At 44.5% G+C, this 15,000-nt stretch overlaps 1 protein-coding gene across 1 annotated transcript in view; it reads left to right on the forward strand.

The window, feature by feature from the left end:
* LOC143291392 (fasciclin-2-like) overlaps nucleotides 1-15,000 on the forward strand; it is a 199,718-nt gene that overhangs the window by 172,992 nt on the left and 11,726 nt on the right. Inside the window, exons 3-5 of the mRNA XM_076601231.1 lie at nucleotides 1,528-1,631; nucleotides 8,818-8,971; nucleotides 14,160-14,296. Coding sequence (XP_076457346.1) covers nucleotides 1,528-1,631; nucleotides 8,818-8,971; nucleotides 14,160-14,296 — 395 coding nt within the window. The remainder of the gene's footprint in view (nucleotides 1-1,527; nucleotides 1,632-8,817; nucleotides 8,972-14,159; nucleotides 14,297-15,000) is intronic.

Below are 15,000 nucleotides of genomic sequence, written 5' to 3' on the forward strand. Positions count from 1 at the left end.
ATGTATTATGTCTATTGTGCAGGGTACGTTCAAATGAGCACACGCGTTGATATGCTTTGAAAGTGTTTGCTCGCACGTAAAGGAACCCACGGCAATAAAAGTGTTGTCCCTGGCAAAATTCTGTAAAAAAAAAAAATCCACTTCGATAGGAAAAACAAACAAAACTGCACGCAGGAAAAAATACAAAAATGGTTGGCGCTCTCAGTGTAGCTACGTGCTCTCCCTGGGGAGAGCAGCCCGAATTTCACACAGAGAAATCTGTTGTGATAAAAAGAAATCAAATACAAATATGTGTGTAAAATCCCTTCGTATTTTTGTTTGTAATTGATTTTCCGATTTCAGTTTGTATATTTTAAGTACAATCCCCACCTCCAATTATTCCTGGTATAGACATAGTTTAGTGCATATGACATCTTCTTGAAACTGAATTTGAAACATTCTGTGACGGGCGCAATAGCCAAGTGGTTAAAGCGTTGGACTGTCAATCTGAGGGTCCCGGGTTCGAATCACGGTGACGGCGCCTGGTGGGTAAAGGGTGGAGATTTTTACGATCTCCCAGGTCAACATATGTGCAGACCTGCTAGTGCCTGAACCCCCTTCGTGTGTATATGCAAGCAGAAGATCAAATACGCACGTTAAAGATCCCGTAATCCATGTCAGCGTTCGGTGGGTTATGGAAACAAGAACATACCCAGCATGCACACCCCCCGAAAACGGAGTATGGCTGCCTACATGGCGGGGTAAAAACGGTCATACACGAAAAAGCCCACTCGTATGCATACGAGTGAACGTGGGAGTTGCAGCCCACGAACGCAGAAGAAGAAGAAGAAGAAACATTCGGTGTCATGCTATCCTTTGCCTCGCTTTGCTACGCTATGTTATGCCATGTCACGTTCTGCTATACTATCTTACGCTATAACATGTTATGACATGCCTTCCTATACTATGTCATGCACTGTCATGCTGTTCTGTTTTATGTCATGCCATGCCATATTATTCCTAGCCATACCATACCGTACCATGATATGTCATGCCATAACAAGATATACTATCCTTTGTCATGTGATGCTACACCTTGCTGTGCTATGTTGTGCTACGCTATACTATGCTATGCTATGCTGTGCCTTACTACGCCATGCCGTACCATACACCATACCATATCATGCTATGCCATACATTGCTATGCTATCTTATGTCATACCTTGCTGTTCTAAGCCACCCTATGCCATGCTATGCTATGGTGTGCTAATTTATGCTATGCTATACTATGCTACGCTATATATGCTATGCTGTGCTACGCTATACCATGCCATGCTATGCTATGCTAACCCAAGCCATGCTGTGCTATATACCGTGCCATGCTGTGCTATGCTTTTGGTATGCTATGCAATACTACGCTATAACCATGCTATACAAAGCCATGCCCACGTTATGCTAAGCCATGCTATGCCATGCCAATCCTTCCTATGCTATGCTATGCCATGCTATACTATGCTATGCTATATTATGCTATGCTGTGTGTTGCAGAGGAGGAGGAGGTTCAGGCGCTGGAGGGGGCGGTGGGACTACTGCAGTGTCCAGTGTTCACCTACGGCAGTGGTCAGCGGGTCACGTGGACGAAGCAAGGGGTGGTCAGTACTTATATCAGCCCCGTGTACCTGTGTGTGTGTGTGTGTGTGTGTGTGTGTGTGTGTGTGTGTGTGTGTGTGTCCAGTGTTCACCTACGTCAGTGGTCAGTGCGTCACGCAGACGAAGTAAGGGGTGGTCAATACTTATATCAGCCCCGTGTACCCCCCTCTCTCTCTTTCTCTCTCTCTTTCTCTCTCAGTTCCTCTCTCTCTCTCTCTCACTCTCTCTTCTTTCCCTCTCAGTCTCTCTCACTCTCTTATTTCACTCTATCTCTCTTTCACTCTCTCTAAATCTCTAAATCTCTCTCTCATTCTGTCTCCCTGTCTCTCTTTCACCCTATCAAAGTCTCCCTTCCTCTCTCTCTCTCTCACATACACACACACGCGCGCGCACGCACACACACACACACACACACACACACACACACACACACTCGTCGTTCCTCTGTCTTTCATTGAGCTTTTCTTTTATCTTCCTTTCTTTTTCATTCATTCATTCATTCATTCTTTCTTTCTTTCTTTCTTTCTTTCTTTCTTCTCCACTCTCCTTTCCTCCTGTTCCTCTTCTTCCTATTACTGGACGTATCGATCTCTATTGATTGCTTTCAGCGTGGAATGGCAATACTCAAATCTCCACCTCAGATCAATGACGAAATAGTTTGGGGGTTTTTTGTTGTTGTTTTTTTCGCTCAGTCTGGAATGTGATTGTAAGCAGGTCGTTTGGCATCCTTCTGCACCCAAAGACTCCACTGTTCGAGGAAAAAAGAAGCAGAAGAAAAGAAAAGAAGAAAAAGAATGATCACCAAAGAAAGAAAGAAAGAAAGGGAAACGAAAAAAACAAAAACCCCAAAAAACAAAAGAAAAAGCCCCCCCCCGCCCCCCCCCCCCCCAAAAAAAAACACACACACATACACACACGCACGCACGCACGCACACACACACACACACACTCACACACGCACACACACACGCGCGCGCGCGCGCACACACACACACACACACACACACACACACACACAGACGCAAGGAAAAAAAAAACAGTAAGGAAACGATTGAGAAAAAAAATCTTTTCATCATCATCATCATCATCATCATCATCATCGTTATTATGTTGTTGTTGTTTTCATCATTATCACTTTTGTTGCTGTTGTTGTTGCTATCATCATCATCATCTCATCATCATCATTAATAGTAGTAGTAGTAATAGTAGTAGTAGTAGTAGTGTGGCTGTTGTTGTTGATGGTATCATTATCATTATTATCATCATCACAACTATCATCATCATCATCATCACCATTATTGATAGTAACAGCAGCAGCAGCAGCAGCAGTAGTAGCTGTGTATTAAACATATAACAGCAATTGTTCAATGTTCCGTGGTCGTACTAGTAGCAGTAGTATTAATGGTAGCATAGTAGCAGTAGCAGTGTATTAAACATAATAACAATTGTTTAATGTTCCGTGGTCGAACTAGTAGTAGTAGTAGTCGTAGCAGTAGTAGTGTATTAAACATGTAACAACAAGTGATTATTTCTGTCTGGGTTTTGTTATTGCTATGGTGTGAGTTGCGGTGTTACACTCTTAGAATGCAAGCAACAACACACCCAGAGCACACATTTTAAACTCAGACAAAATGTGTACACTCACTGAACATTCCCAGATAGCACGCCACAAGACAACCTGCTGGGTCAATTGTTTCTCTCTCACTCTCTCTCTCTCACTTCCTCTCTCACTCGCTCTCTCTTATTTCACTCTGTCTCTCTCTCTCTCTCTCTCTCTCTTTCTCTCTCTCTCTCATTCTGTCTCTCTGTCTCTTTTTCACTCAAAGTCTCCCCTCTCTCTCTCTCTCTCTCTCTCTCTCTCTCTCACACACACACACACACACACACACACACACACACACACACACACATACACACACACACGTCGTTCCTCTGTCTTTCATTGACCATTTTGACGATAGGAAGTGGGAGGGGGGGGGGAGAGAAAAAAAAGAAAATGAGGAATCATGAAAAGAAAAATTATGTGAAAATTAAAGAAAGAAAGTTATAAAAAAAACAAAAAAAACAACTACAACATATAACAACAATTGTTCAACATTCCGTGGTTGTCTTGGTCAGTTTCTGGCACTAATTCCTCTCAGTGGAAAAACCTCTGAATGCATGCAAAAGTAGCAGGATCGGTGAGGCGGTGAGTTGGGCTTCGGGAGGAATCCAGTGTTCACCAGTGATCAGGGTTCGAATCCCCCACCTGTTTCGGCATGGTGCTGTGTCCTTGGGGAAAGGTACTATACTCCGATTTCCCTCACCCCCCCAACCTAAGTATGAATGGGTTACCTGACTTCTTCTTCTTCTTCTTCTTCTTCTTCTTCTTTTTTTTTTCTTCTTCTTCTTCTTCTTCTTCGTCTTCGTTCGTGGGTTGCAACTCCCACGTTCACTCGTATGTACACGAGTGGTGCTTTTACGTGTATGACCGTTTTTACCCCGCCATGTAGGCAGCCATACTCCGTTTTCGGGGGTGTGCATGCTGGGTATGTTCTTGTTTCCATAACCCACTGAACGCTGACATGGATTACAGGATCTTTAACGTGCGTATTTGATCTTCTGCTTGCATATACACACGAAGGGGGTTCAGGCACTAAGCAGGTCTGCACATATGTTGACCTGGGAGATCGGAAAAAATCTCCACCCTTTACCCACCAGGCACCGTCACCGTGATTCGAACCCGGGACCCTCAGATTGACAGTCCAACGCTTTAAAACCACTCGGCTATTGCGCCCGTCGGTTACCTGACTTCAACTGGGGGCCGGCTAAAACTAAAAGAGAGGACTTGCCCCTCCAAGTTTAAACCGAACTTTGGACAATATGCTTATTTTACAGTGTTACCAAATAATTATGTTAACTGAGTTAGTTAAGTTTAGAACAACTGATAATCCTTTGCCTGTTAATAGACTGCGTTTTGACAATTGACCCAGAAATGAAAGAATCTTATCTGTGATAAACGTTCCACAAACGACATTGCTGATGAGTTTCACTATTTGTTTGTGCGCCCATTTTTGGAAAGCATCAGACAAAAATGTTTATCTAGGTATTATAGAATCCGCCCAAACACCATTAAATTCTACCTATTATTTTCTGAAAAAACAAAACAAAAGAATACTGTTGAAACTTAAATCCTTGGTTTTTGCTATCCGTAGCTCTCTTTATTAATATTTTGTCTGTTGATACGATTTTTTTTTTTTTTTTTTTTTTTGTCGTTGTTTCTTGTTTGTTTGTTTGTATTATGAATGAAATAGTACTTGTCAATGTGTACATTAAGTGATTGAACAAATGATCCCACTTCTTGTTCTTGACATCACTCTTTTTTTTTGTATTTATTGGTTATGTGTAAAGGATGAACGTATGCAATGTTTCAATACCCCCCCAGGGGGCACACGAAATAAACTCCTTGCCTTGCTCTTGCTTGCCTTGCCTTGCCTTGTTGCCCACAACCCCCCCCCCCTCCTCCGCCTCCCCTCCCCACCCCCGCCCACTGTTTATGCCGAGGTCTTGGTAAATAATGGATATTATCACTTCACTTGCCATCCCACCCACCTACCCACCGAACTCCACCCCCCCCCCCCCCCCCCCCCCACACCCCCCCCCCACACACACACAAACACACACACCCCACACACCCCACCCCCACGCCCGCACCCCGCCCCTTACCTACCCCTTCATACGTTAAATCGCTTAGTGTTTGGTCTCCGACCGAGGGTAGGGGCAAAATAAGTATCCATATCATTCACTCACTCATACATTCATTCATTCATTACATACATGGCCGTAAAAAAAAAAAAAAAGGTTAGCAGGACCTGTAACCTTAAACCTTTGACCAACTCTTCCACCCTAACCTCACCATCTTCCTGACCCTACAACACTCCCCCCTGCAACCACAACCTCCCCCCCCATTCCTCATTGTGGTCTGTGCACCATACCCCTTCACCCCTCACCCACAGCCCCCACCCTCACCGTAGCCCCCTTTATGCCCCTGCCCCCATTCCTGGCATCCCCCCCCCATCCCCCCCATCGCCCTTTACCTTCTTCCTTCCCATCCCGTTTCCGCCCGAACCCCCAGCCCTGTCTCTCTCTCTCTCTCTCTCTCTCTCTCTCTCTCGCTCTCTCTCTTTGGTTTAAATAGTATTTTATTTGGAACACGTCTCTCTCTCTCTCTTTCACTCTCTTTCACTCTCTCTCTCTCTTTCATTCTCTCTCTCTCTCTGTCTCTCTGCGTCTGTTTGTCTGTCTCTCTGTATTTGTGTCCTTTTCTGTCTCTCTCTCCATCTGTCTCTGTCTGTCTCTTCCTCCCTTTCTCCCTGTCTCCATCTATCTCTTTGTCTCTCTGTCTGTCTCTGTCTCTCTCTGTGTCTCTGTCTGTCCTCTCTCTCTCTCTCTCTCTCTCTCTCCCTGTCACTCACTCACTCACTCACTCACTAGCTCATTCTCAATCTCTCACCCCGTCTTTTCTCTCATCTCTTCACTCACTCACTCACTCACTCACTCACTCACTCACTCACTCACTCACTCACTCATTCACTCACTCTCTTTCTCTACACCCGCCACCCCCACCGCCTTCCTTCTCCACCCCACCCTTCACCTTCTTCTCTCATCTCTTCCTCTCTCCCTTTCTCTGTCTCTCTCTGTCTCTTTGTCTCTGTCTCTCTGTCTCTGTCCCTCTCTCTCTCTCTCTCTCTCTCTCTCCCTCTCTGCCTCTCTCTCTCTCTTCCTCTCTCTCTCTCTCTCTCTCTCTCTGTCACTCTCCCCCCTCTCTCTCTCCTTCACTCTCTCTTTCACTCACTCACTTCTTTCTTTCTCTCGATCCCCCTCCACGCCCCACCCCCCATCTCCCTCACCCCCTCATCCCTCACCCCCCCACTTTCTTCTCTCATCTCTCTCTCCCTTTCTGATCTGATTTGCTCTGCGTATTTCCTGTAAAGCGATCAGTCTCGTTTACCTCCCTTGTCCCAATTCAATCGGAGTTAGGTCCCCTCTGGCTTGCATTGTCATGCGACGGCCAGCACAACTCGGACCTGTGGCGTGACCTCACGTTAGAGGTGAGGAAGAGAGAGAGAGAGTGAGACACAGAGAGAGCGAGGGGGAGAGAGAGAGAGAGACAGAGAGGGAGAGAGAGACAGAGAGAGGGAGAGAGAGACAGACAGAGAGACAGACAGAGAGAGATATACAGAGAGAGAGGGGGAAAGAGAGAGACAGAGATGGAGAGAGAGAGAGACAGAGAGAGAGGGGAGAGAGTGAAGGAGAGAGAGAGTGAGGGAGAGAGAGAGGGAAAGAGAGAGAGAGTGGGAGAGGGAGTGAGACAGAGAAAGAGAGGGAGAGAGAGAGACAGATCAAAGAAAGAGAGGGAGAGAGAGACAGAGAGAGAGACAGAGACATACAGAGAGAGGGAGTCAGAGAGAGGGAGAGAGAGAGAGGGAGAGAGACACAGAGAGAGGGAGGGAGAGAGTGGGAGAGAGAGACAAAGAGAGGGAGGGAGAGAGAGAGGGGGAGAGACAGAGAGAGAGGGAGAGAGATGGAGAAAGAGAGAGGGAGAGAGAGAAAGAGAAGGGGAGAGAGAGAGGGAGAGAAGAGGCGAGAGAGAGGGAGAGAGAGAGAGGGAGAGTCAGACAGACAGAAAGACAGACAGAGACTGTGACAGAGACACAGAGAAACACAGACAGAGACAGAAAGGAAAGTAAAGAGAGAGACAGGGAGAGGGGGAGGGAGAGAGAGAAGAAAGAGAGAGAGAGATTGAGGAAGGGAGAGGGGGAAGAGATAGAGAGAACGGGAAATAAGAAAATGAGAGAGAGAGAGACAGGAGAGATAGGGACCGTAGAGAGTGAAAGAGAGAGAGAAAAGAATGAGAGAATGAGAGAGAGAGGAGAAACAGAGAGAGAGAGAGAGAGACAGGGAGACAGAAGCATAGAGATCCAGAGATTGAGAGTGAGATGCAGAGTGAGAGAGAGAGAGTTAGAGTGAGAGGGACAGAGCAAGGAGAGATGGGGGTGGGGGGCGGTGAGAGACGAGATAAAGAGAGAGAGAGAGACGAGGAGAGAGAGAGAGAGAGGAGGAGGGGGGAGTGAGTGACAGGAAAAGAGATACAGAGAGAGATAAAGTGAACGTGAGAAAGAGAGAGAGAGAGAGGGAAGTGGGGTAGTGAAAGGGAGAGAGAGAGAGTGAGACAGAGAGAGACAGAGAGTAAGGAGAGAGGCTGGGGGTGAGAGACGAGAGAAAGAGAGAGTGACGAGGAGAGAGAGAGGGGGGGAGTGAGAGCGATAGAAAAAAATATACAGAGAGAGACAAAGTGAACGTGAGAAACACAGAGAGAGAGAGAGAGGAAGTGAAGTTACAGATTGAATGAGAGAAAGGGGGAGGAGTAAGAGAGAGTGAAAGAGAGAGAATAAGTGAGAGAGAGTGAAAGAAACAGAGAGAGAGGGGGAAGCGAGAGAGAGTGACAGAGAGAGAGTGACAGAGAGAGAGAGTGACAGAGAGAGAGAGATGAATGAATGTATGAATGAATGAATGAATGTTGAATGCATTTCGGCCATGAACACATATACATAATTATATTGGGAGTTGGTGGGAGTGTTGATAAGCAATTAGCGAAAGATATACAAATAGACAGCAAACAGAACTCACCAATTCTGTGTGTGTGTGTGTGTGTGTGTGTGTGTGTGTGTGTGTGTGTGTGTGTGTGTGTGTGTGTGTGTGCATACCACGAGAGTTACGGCTTTGTAAGGTTTGTAACATGTCTGTGATTGGTGATGAGTTTCATTTTATAATGGAATGTCCCAATTATGATCAGTTACGAAATAGATATGTTCCTAAAAAATATCTGTCTCCAAAATCGGTTTTTAATTTGTGTAATATGCTCAAAGGAGGCCAAAAAAAAGTCATTTTAGCTGTAAGTAAGATGATTAGATTTACAAATGTTGCCAAGTTATACTTTTGGAGTTAAAAGACATTTGCGTTTTCTCAACTTTTATGTGACATTGTGTATTTGGAAATGTTTGTTCTGGGCACGAAAAGATTATTTTGCAGTAATCCTCCATACTCCAATAGGAGTGAAAGGATAATTAAAACTTGAAACGTGTGTGTGTGTGTGTGTGTGTGTGTGTGTGTGTGTGTGTGTGTGTGTGTGTGTGTGTGTGTGTGCAGGAGGTGTCCAAGCTGGACAGCCGGCTGTCGGTCAACCAGCGAAGCGGGGCCTTGCGGATCCACAGGGCCCACTTCCTGGACAGCGGCCGATACACGTGCAGCGTGCGTGACCACAACCGCACGGTCAGCAGGGACACCCACCTCAAAGTGGTCTGTGAGTAGAGATACCACTTCTATTCTTGAGTGACCACAAACGTTCTGTCAACAGGCACACCCACCTCAAAGTGGTCTGTGAGTAGAGATACCACTTCTATTCTTGAGTGACCACAAACGTTCTGTCAACAGGCAAACCCACCTCAAAGTGGTCTGTAAGTACCAGGATGATGATAGTGATGGTGGTGGTCATGGTGATGAGGAAGAGGAGGAGGACGAGGAGGAGGAGGACGAGGAGCATACTGTTTCTCCCTCAACTACAACTCTTGAGTGACCTCAACAGTAATGTTAGCAATGACACCCACCTCAAAGTCGTCTGTGAGTAGAGATACGACTTCTATTCTTGAGTGACCATAAACGTGCTGTTAGCAGGAACACCCACCTCAAAGTGGTCTGTGTGTAGAGATACCACTCTTATTCTTGCGTGACTACAGCCCTGCTGTCAACAGGGACACCCGCCTCAAAGTGGTCTGTGAGTAGAGATACCAGTTCTATTCTTGAGTGGCCACAAACGTTCTGTCAACAGGCACACCCACCTCAAAATGGTCTGTAAGTATCAGGATGATGATAGTGATGGTGGTGGTGATGGTGATGAGGAAGAGGAGGAGGACGAGGAGGAGGAGGAGGAGGAGGGGGAGCATACTACTTCTCCCTCAGCTACGACTCTTGAGTGACCACAACCATGCTGTTAGCACGGGCACCCACCTCAAAGTCGTCTGTGAGTAGAGATACCACTTCTATTCTTGAGTTACCACATCCGTGCTGTCAACAGACACACCCACCTCAAAGTGGTCTGTGAGTAGAGATACCAATTCTATTCTTGAGTGGCCACAAACGTTCTGTCAACAGGAACACCCACCTCAAAGAGGTCTGTGAGTAGAGATACCACTTCTATTCCTGAGTGGCCACAAACGTTCTGTCAACAGGAACACCCACCTCAAAGTGGTCTGTGAGTAGAGATACCACTCTTATTCTTGAGTGACCACACACGTTCTGTCAACGGGCACACCCACCTTAAAGTGGTCTGTAAGTATCAGGATGATGATAGTGATGGTGGTGGTCATGGTGATGAGGAAGAGGAGGAGGACGAGGAGGAGGAGGAAGAGGAGCATACTACTCTTGAGTGATCTCAACAGTAATGTTAGCAAGGACACCCACCTCAAAGTGGTCTGTGAGTAGAGATACTACTCTTATTCTTGAGTGACCACAGCTGTGCTGTCAACAGGAACACCCACCGCAAAGTGGTCTGTAAGTAGAGTTACCACTTCTATTCTTGAGTTACCACATCCGTGCTGTTTGGCAGGAACACCCACCTCAAACTGGTCTGTGAGTAGAGATACCACTCTTATTCTTGAGTTACCACATCCGTGTTGTCAACAGGGACACCCACCTCAAAGTGGTCTGTAAGTAGAGATACCACTTCCATTCTTGAGTTACCACAACCGTGCTGTCCGCAGGAACACCCACCTCAAAGTGGTCTGTGAGTAGAGATACCACTCTTATTCTTGAGTGACCACAGCCCTGCTGTCAACAGGGACACCCACCTCAAATTGGTCTGTGAGTAGAGATACCACTTCTATTCTTGAGTGGTCACAAACGTTCTGTCAACAGGCACACCCACCTCAAAGTGGTCTGTAAGTAGAGATACCACTTCCATTCTTGAGTTACCACAACCGTGCTGTCAGCAGGAACACCCACCTCAAAGTGGTCTGTAGGTAGAGATACCACTCTTATTGTTGAGTGACCACAGCTGTGCTGTCAACAGGAACACCCACCTCAAAGTCGTCTGTGATTAGAGATACTATTCTTATTCTTGAGTGACCATAAACGTTCTGTCAACAGGCACACCCACCTCAAAGTGGTCTGTAAGTATCAGGAGAGGGATAGGGATGATTAAAATGTGTTGATGATGATAATTAACCACACCCGTACTGTCAGCAAGGGGACCCCACTTCAAGTGGTCTGTAAATAACGACATTACTACTACTACTACTACTACTACTACTACTACTACTACTACTACTACTACTCTTGAGTGACCACAACTGTACTGTTAGCATGGACATCCACCTCAAAGTGGTTTGTGAGTATCAGGATCATGGTAATGAAAATGGTGATTGTGATAATGGTAATGATGATGATTAACCTCAACCGCACTGCAAGGGATACCCACGTCAAACTGGTCTGTAAGCATTGGTAAGATAGTGATAATGGTGGTGGATATGATGATGATGATGATGATGATGATGATGATGATGATGATGAACCACAAGTGTACTGTCAGCGGAGCCCCCAACTCAGAGTGGAGATTGTGTGAGTGAAGATTGTACTACTCCTCAGTGACTACTATCGTACTGTCAGCAGCGAGGAGACCCACCCCAAAGTGGTCTGTAAGTATCAGGATAGGGAGTGTGATAATGATGATGATGATGACGACGATGATGATGACGATGATGATGATTCACCACAACCGTACTGTCAACAGGAGCACACACCTCAAAGTATTCTGTAAGTAACGATGCTACTACTACTACTACTACTACTACTACTACTACTACTACTACTACTACTACTACTACTACTACTACTACTCTTGAGTGACTACAACCGTACTATAACTGGGACGCCCACCTCAAAGTGGTCTGTAAGTATTCCAGGATAATGATAGTGAAAATGGTGACGGTGGTGGTGATGATCATGATGATAATGATGATGGTGAAAGATACAGAATGATCACAACCGACCTGTCAGCAGGAACACTCATCTTAAAGTGGTCTGTAAGAGTACAATGATAATGATAATGGTGATAAAGGGACAAAATCTCCTAGAAGTAGGCTGTTAGTCGTTTAAAGAACATTCACCTTAAAGTGGTCTACACGTCATTTAAGGGACAGTCATCCCCAAATAGTCTGTATTTAATTCTAAGGGAGCCTCATCTTCAAAGTAGTCTGCAATTCAGTCTTTAGCAGGGACACTCGCTCACCTAAAACCTAGACGAAGTCGCTTAAAAGGCACACTCTCTTCAAAGTAAACTGTTAGTTGTTTGAAGAACACTCTCCTCAAAGTGGTGTAAAAGTCATTTAATGGACATTCACCTCAAAGTAATCTGCAAGGCAATCTTTAGCAGGGACACTCACTCACTCACTAAAAATCTAGTCTAAGTCATTTAGTTTAAAAGGCACACTCTTCCTCAAAGTGGTTTGTTAGTCGTTTATACAACACTCTCCTCAAAGTGGTCTGTGAGTCATTTAAGGGATACTCGCCTCAAAATAGTCTGTGATTATTTTTAAGAGACTCGCCTCTCAGTCAATTCAGCGACACTCTTCTCAAAAGTGATCTATAAGTCATTTAAGGGACAGTCACCACTGTGACATAGATATCGCTTCCTGGGAAACTGATGCCCTTGACCGCTCTCGCTGGAGGATGCTGTGCTCTAGTGGCATAAAGACGTTTGAAAACAAGAGAACGCTGGCCATTAAGGAGAAGCGTGAGCGAAGGAAGCAGGGCTCAACTTCTGGAGACGTTTTCCATTGCAACACCTACGGGAAGTGCTGCGCATCTAGAATCGGCCTCTTCTCCCATATGAGGACACACACCGACAGATAAGCCTGCCTGCCTACTCGTCCGTCGGTCCGACGGGAGACTCCATTATTACCACAAAGTAGCCTGCAAATCGTTTAACCCTTTCACCGCCAAGCTCGCATTTATGCACAGGCGTGGTAGAGGACCGATGTCACTGAAAGGTGACCATCCATTGGTCTGTTATCCATGAACCTACTGCTCTTAATGTTCTGTGGTAGGATAGGCCGTATTTTCTATACTTCGCAGGGAGAATCTCTAGCTAATCTTAGTCACCGTCTTTTCTGTGTTTATATCACAAGGGAATTTTTGTACTAAATTGACTGGCGGTGAAAGGGTTAAGGGAGAATCACCAGAATCACCCCAAAAAGTAGCCTATAAGTCAATCTTTAGTAGGGACACTCGCTCACCATTTTTTGCCCGATGAAGAACATTTGGCAGGACACATTGCTGTTCTTATTCCATGGTAAGTCGACTTTCACCAAGGTACTTTGTAGTCTACCTCTTTTATGTTTACTCACCTGCAGCCAAGTTACATTGCTCGGACGGAAGAGGCTAGTATGAGCGCAACCTGCTACTAACTGTGTGCAGTATGGAACTGACCAATGGCGTAGTTCGGTCAACGTAGGCATTTAGTCACGTGTAACTGTCAAAAAGTTAGAACCAAGCAATGCAACTGGCACCTGATATTTAGTCGAAGTCGTTTAAATGAAACATACCTCAAAGCAGTCTGCAAAACTTTTTTTTTTTTTTTTTTTTTTAAAGCGGCGACGACTTGCCCCTTCCTTCTCACTCTGTCCTTTTCTTACTCCTTCTTCCCATTTCTTTTTTTCTCTCTCTCTCTCTGTCCTTTCTTTTTCTTCTCCTCCTCCTTTTTAATTGCCTCCTCCTATTCCTCCTCCTCCTCCTCCTCCTTCCCCAATTGATTTATCTTCTGGTTTCATTGTTGTCTTAATTCATTGGCTTGTTTACTGTTCGCATGTCTGACCGCTTTGCTTTCTTCTGTCTTTTTGTCTTTCTTTCTTTCTTTCTTTCTGTCTTTCTGTCTTTCTTTCTTTCTTTCTTTCTTTATCTATTTCATTGCTCCTATCTCTTGTCTCTGTCTTTGTCTCTGTCTCCGTGTCCGTCTCTCTGTGCCCCTTGTCTCCGCCTTCGCCTCTGTGTCTGTGTCCATGTCTGCCTGTGTTTGTCGGTCTGTCTCTTATCTCTGTCTCCTTTTGTATCTATCTCTCTGTCTCTGACTGCCTCCGTCTGTCTCTCTCTCTCTATCTCTCTGCCTGTCTGTGTGTGTCTATGTGTGTCTCTCTCTCTCTCTCTCTCTCTCTCTCTCTCTGTATAGATATATATATATATATATATATATATATAAATATATATATATATATATGTATATATATATATATATATATATATATATAAATATGTGTGTGTGTGTATGTGTGTGTGTGTGTGTGTGTGTGTGTGTGTGTGTGTTTGTATGTATGTATGTAGACACACACAGATAGATATTAAGGACCGCAAACAACCAGATTTTCCTGTCCATTCTGCAATGAATTATTGTCAGTCCATCGTTTTTATCGTTTCATTCTGTTGTGTTTGTGTTGTGTCAGCCTACCCGAAAATCACGCTGACCCAGAACGCCACCGTGACGAGAAACACCACAGCCTCCCTCCTGTGCAAGGTGGAGTCCCTGCCCATGTCACACATCACCTGGAAGAGGCACCGGATTCCTGTGGCGCACCTGTCGGTGAGTGAAGCGCGGCACTTGCTGTCGTCTCTGTCTCTCTATCTCTCAGTCTTTGTCTTCCCAGCCAGTATGATATAACTTAGATCATAATATCAACATAGCTTGTCAAATATAACAAGCATCTGAAGTGTAAATGTTAAACAATGTGTTTTTGAAAAGTGTTTGTGTGATTGATATAATTGTGACTTACCCCTTCAGTAAGGAGCTTAGGCCTAAATCTGAATAAACAATTTCGTATTCGTATTCGTATTCGTATTCAGTCTTTGTCTTTGTTGTCTTATTTATTTATTTATTTTTATTATTATTATTATTATTATTATTATTATTATTATTATTATTATTATTATTATTATTATTTATTCATTTATTTTTTGTTTTATTTTATTTCATTTATTTATTTTTAATTATATTATTATTATTTATTTATTTATTTAGTTAGTTTAGTTTAGTTTAGTTTGTACGCTTATAGTTGACTTCATCAAGTTTTTGCGCCTTATACATATTATTAGTAGTTGTAGTTGTTCTTTTTTATGTATTTATCTTCTTCTTTTTTTTTCTTCTTTTTTTTTTCTCAAGGCCTGACTAAGCGCGTTGGGTTACGCTGCTGGTCAGGCATCTGCTTAGCAGATGTGGTGTGGCATATATGGATTTGTCCGAACGCAGTTACGCCTCCTTGAGCTACTGAAACTGAAACTGAAAACTTT

The sequence above is a fragment of the Babylonia areolata genome, chromosome 17 (assembly GCF_041734735.1).
Source record: "Babylonia areolata isolate BAREFJ2019XMU chromosome 17, ASM4173473v1, whole genome shotgun sequence".
NCBI classification, from domain to species: Eukaryota; Metazoa; Mollusca; class Gastropoda; order Neogastropoda; family Buccinidae; genus Babylonia; species Babylonia areolata.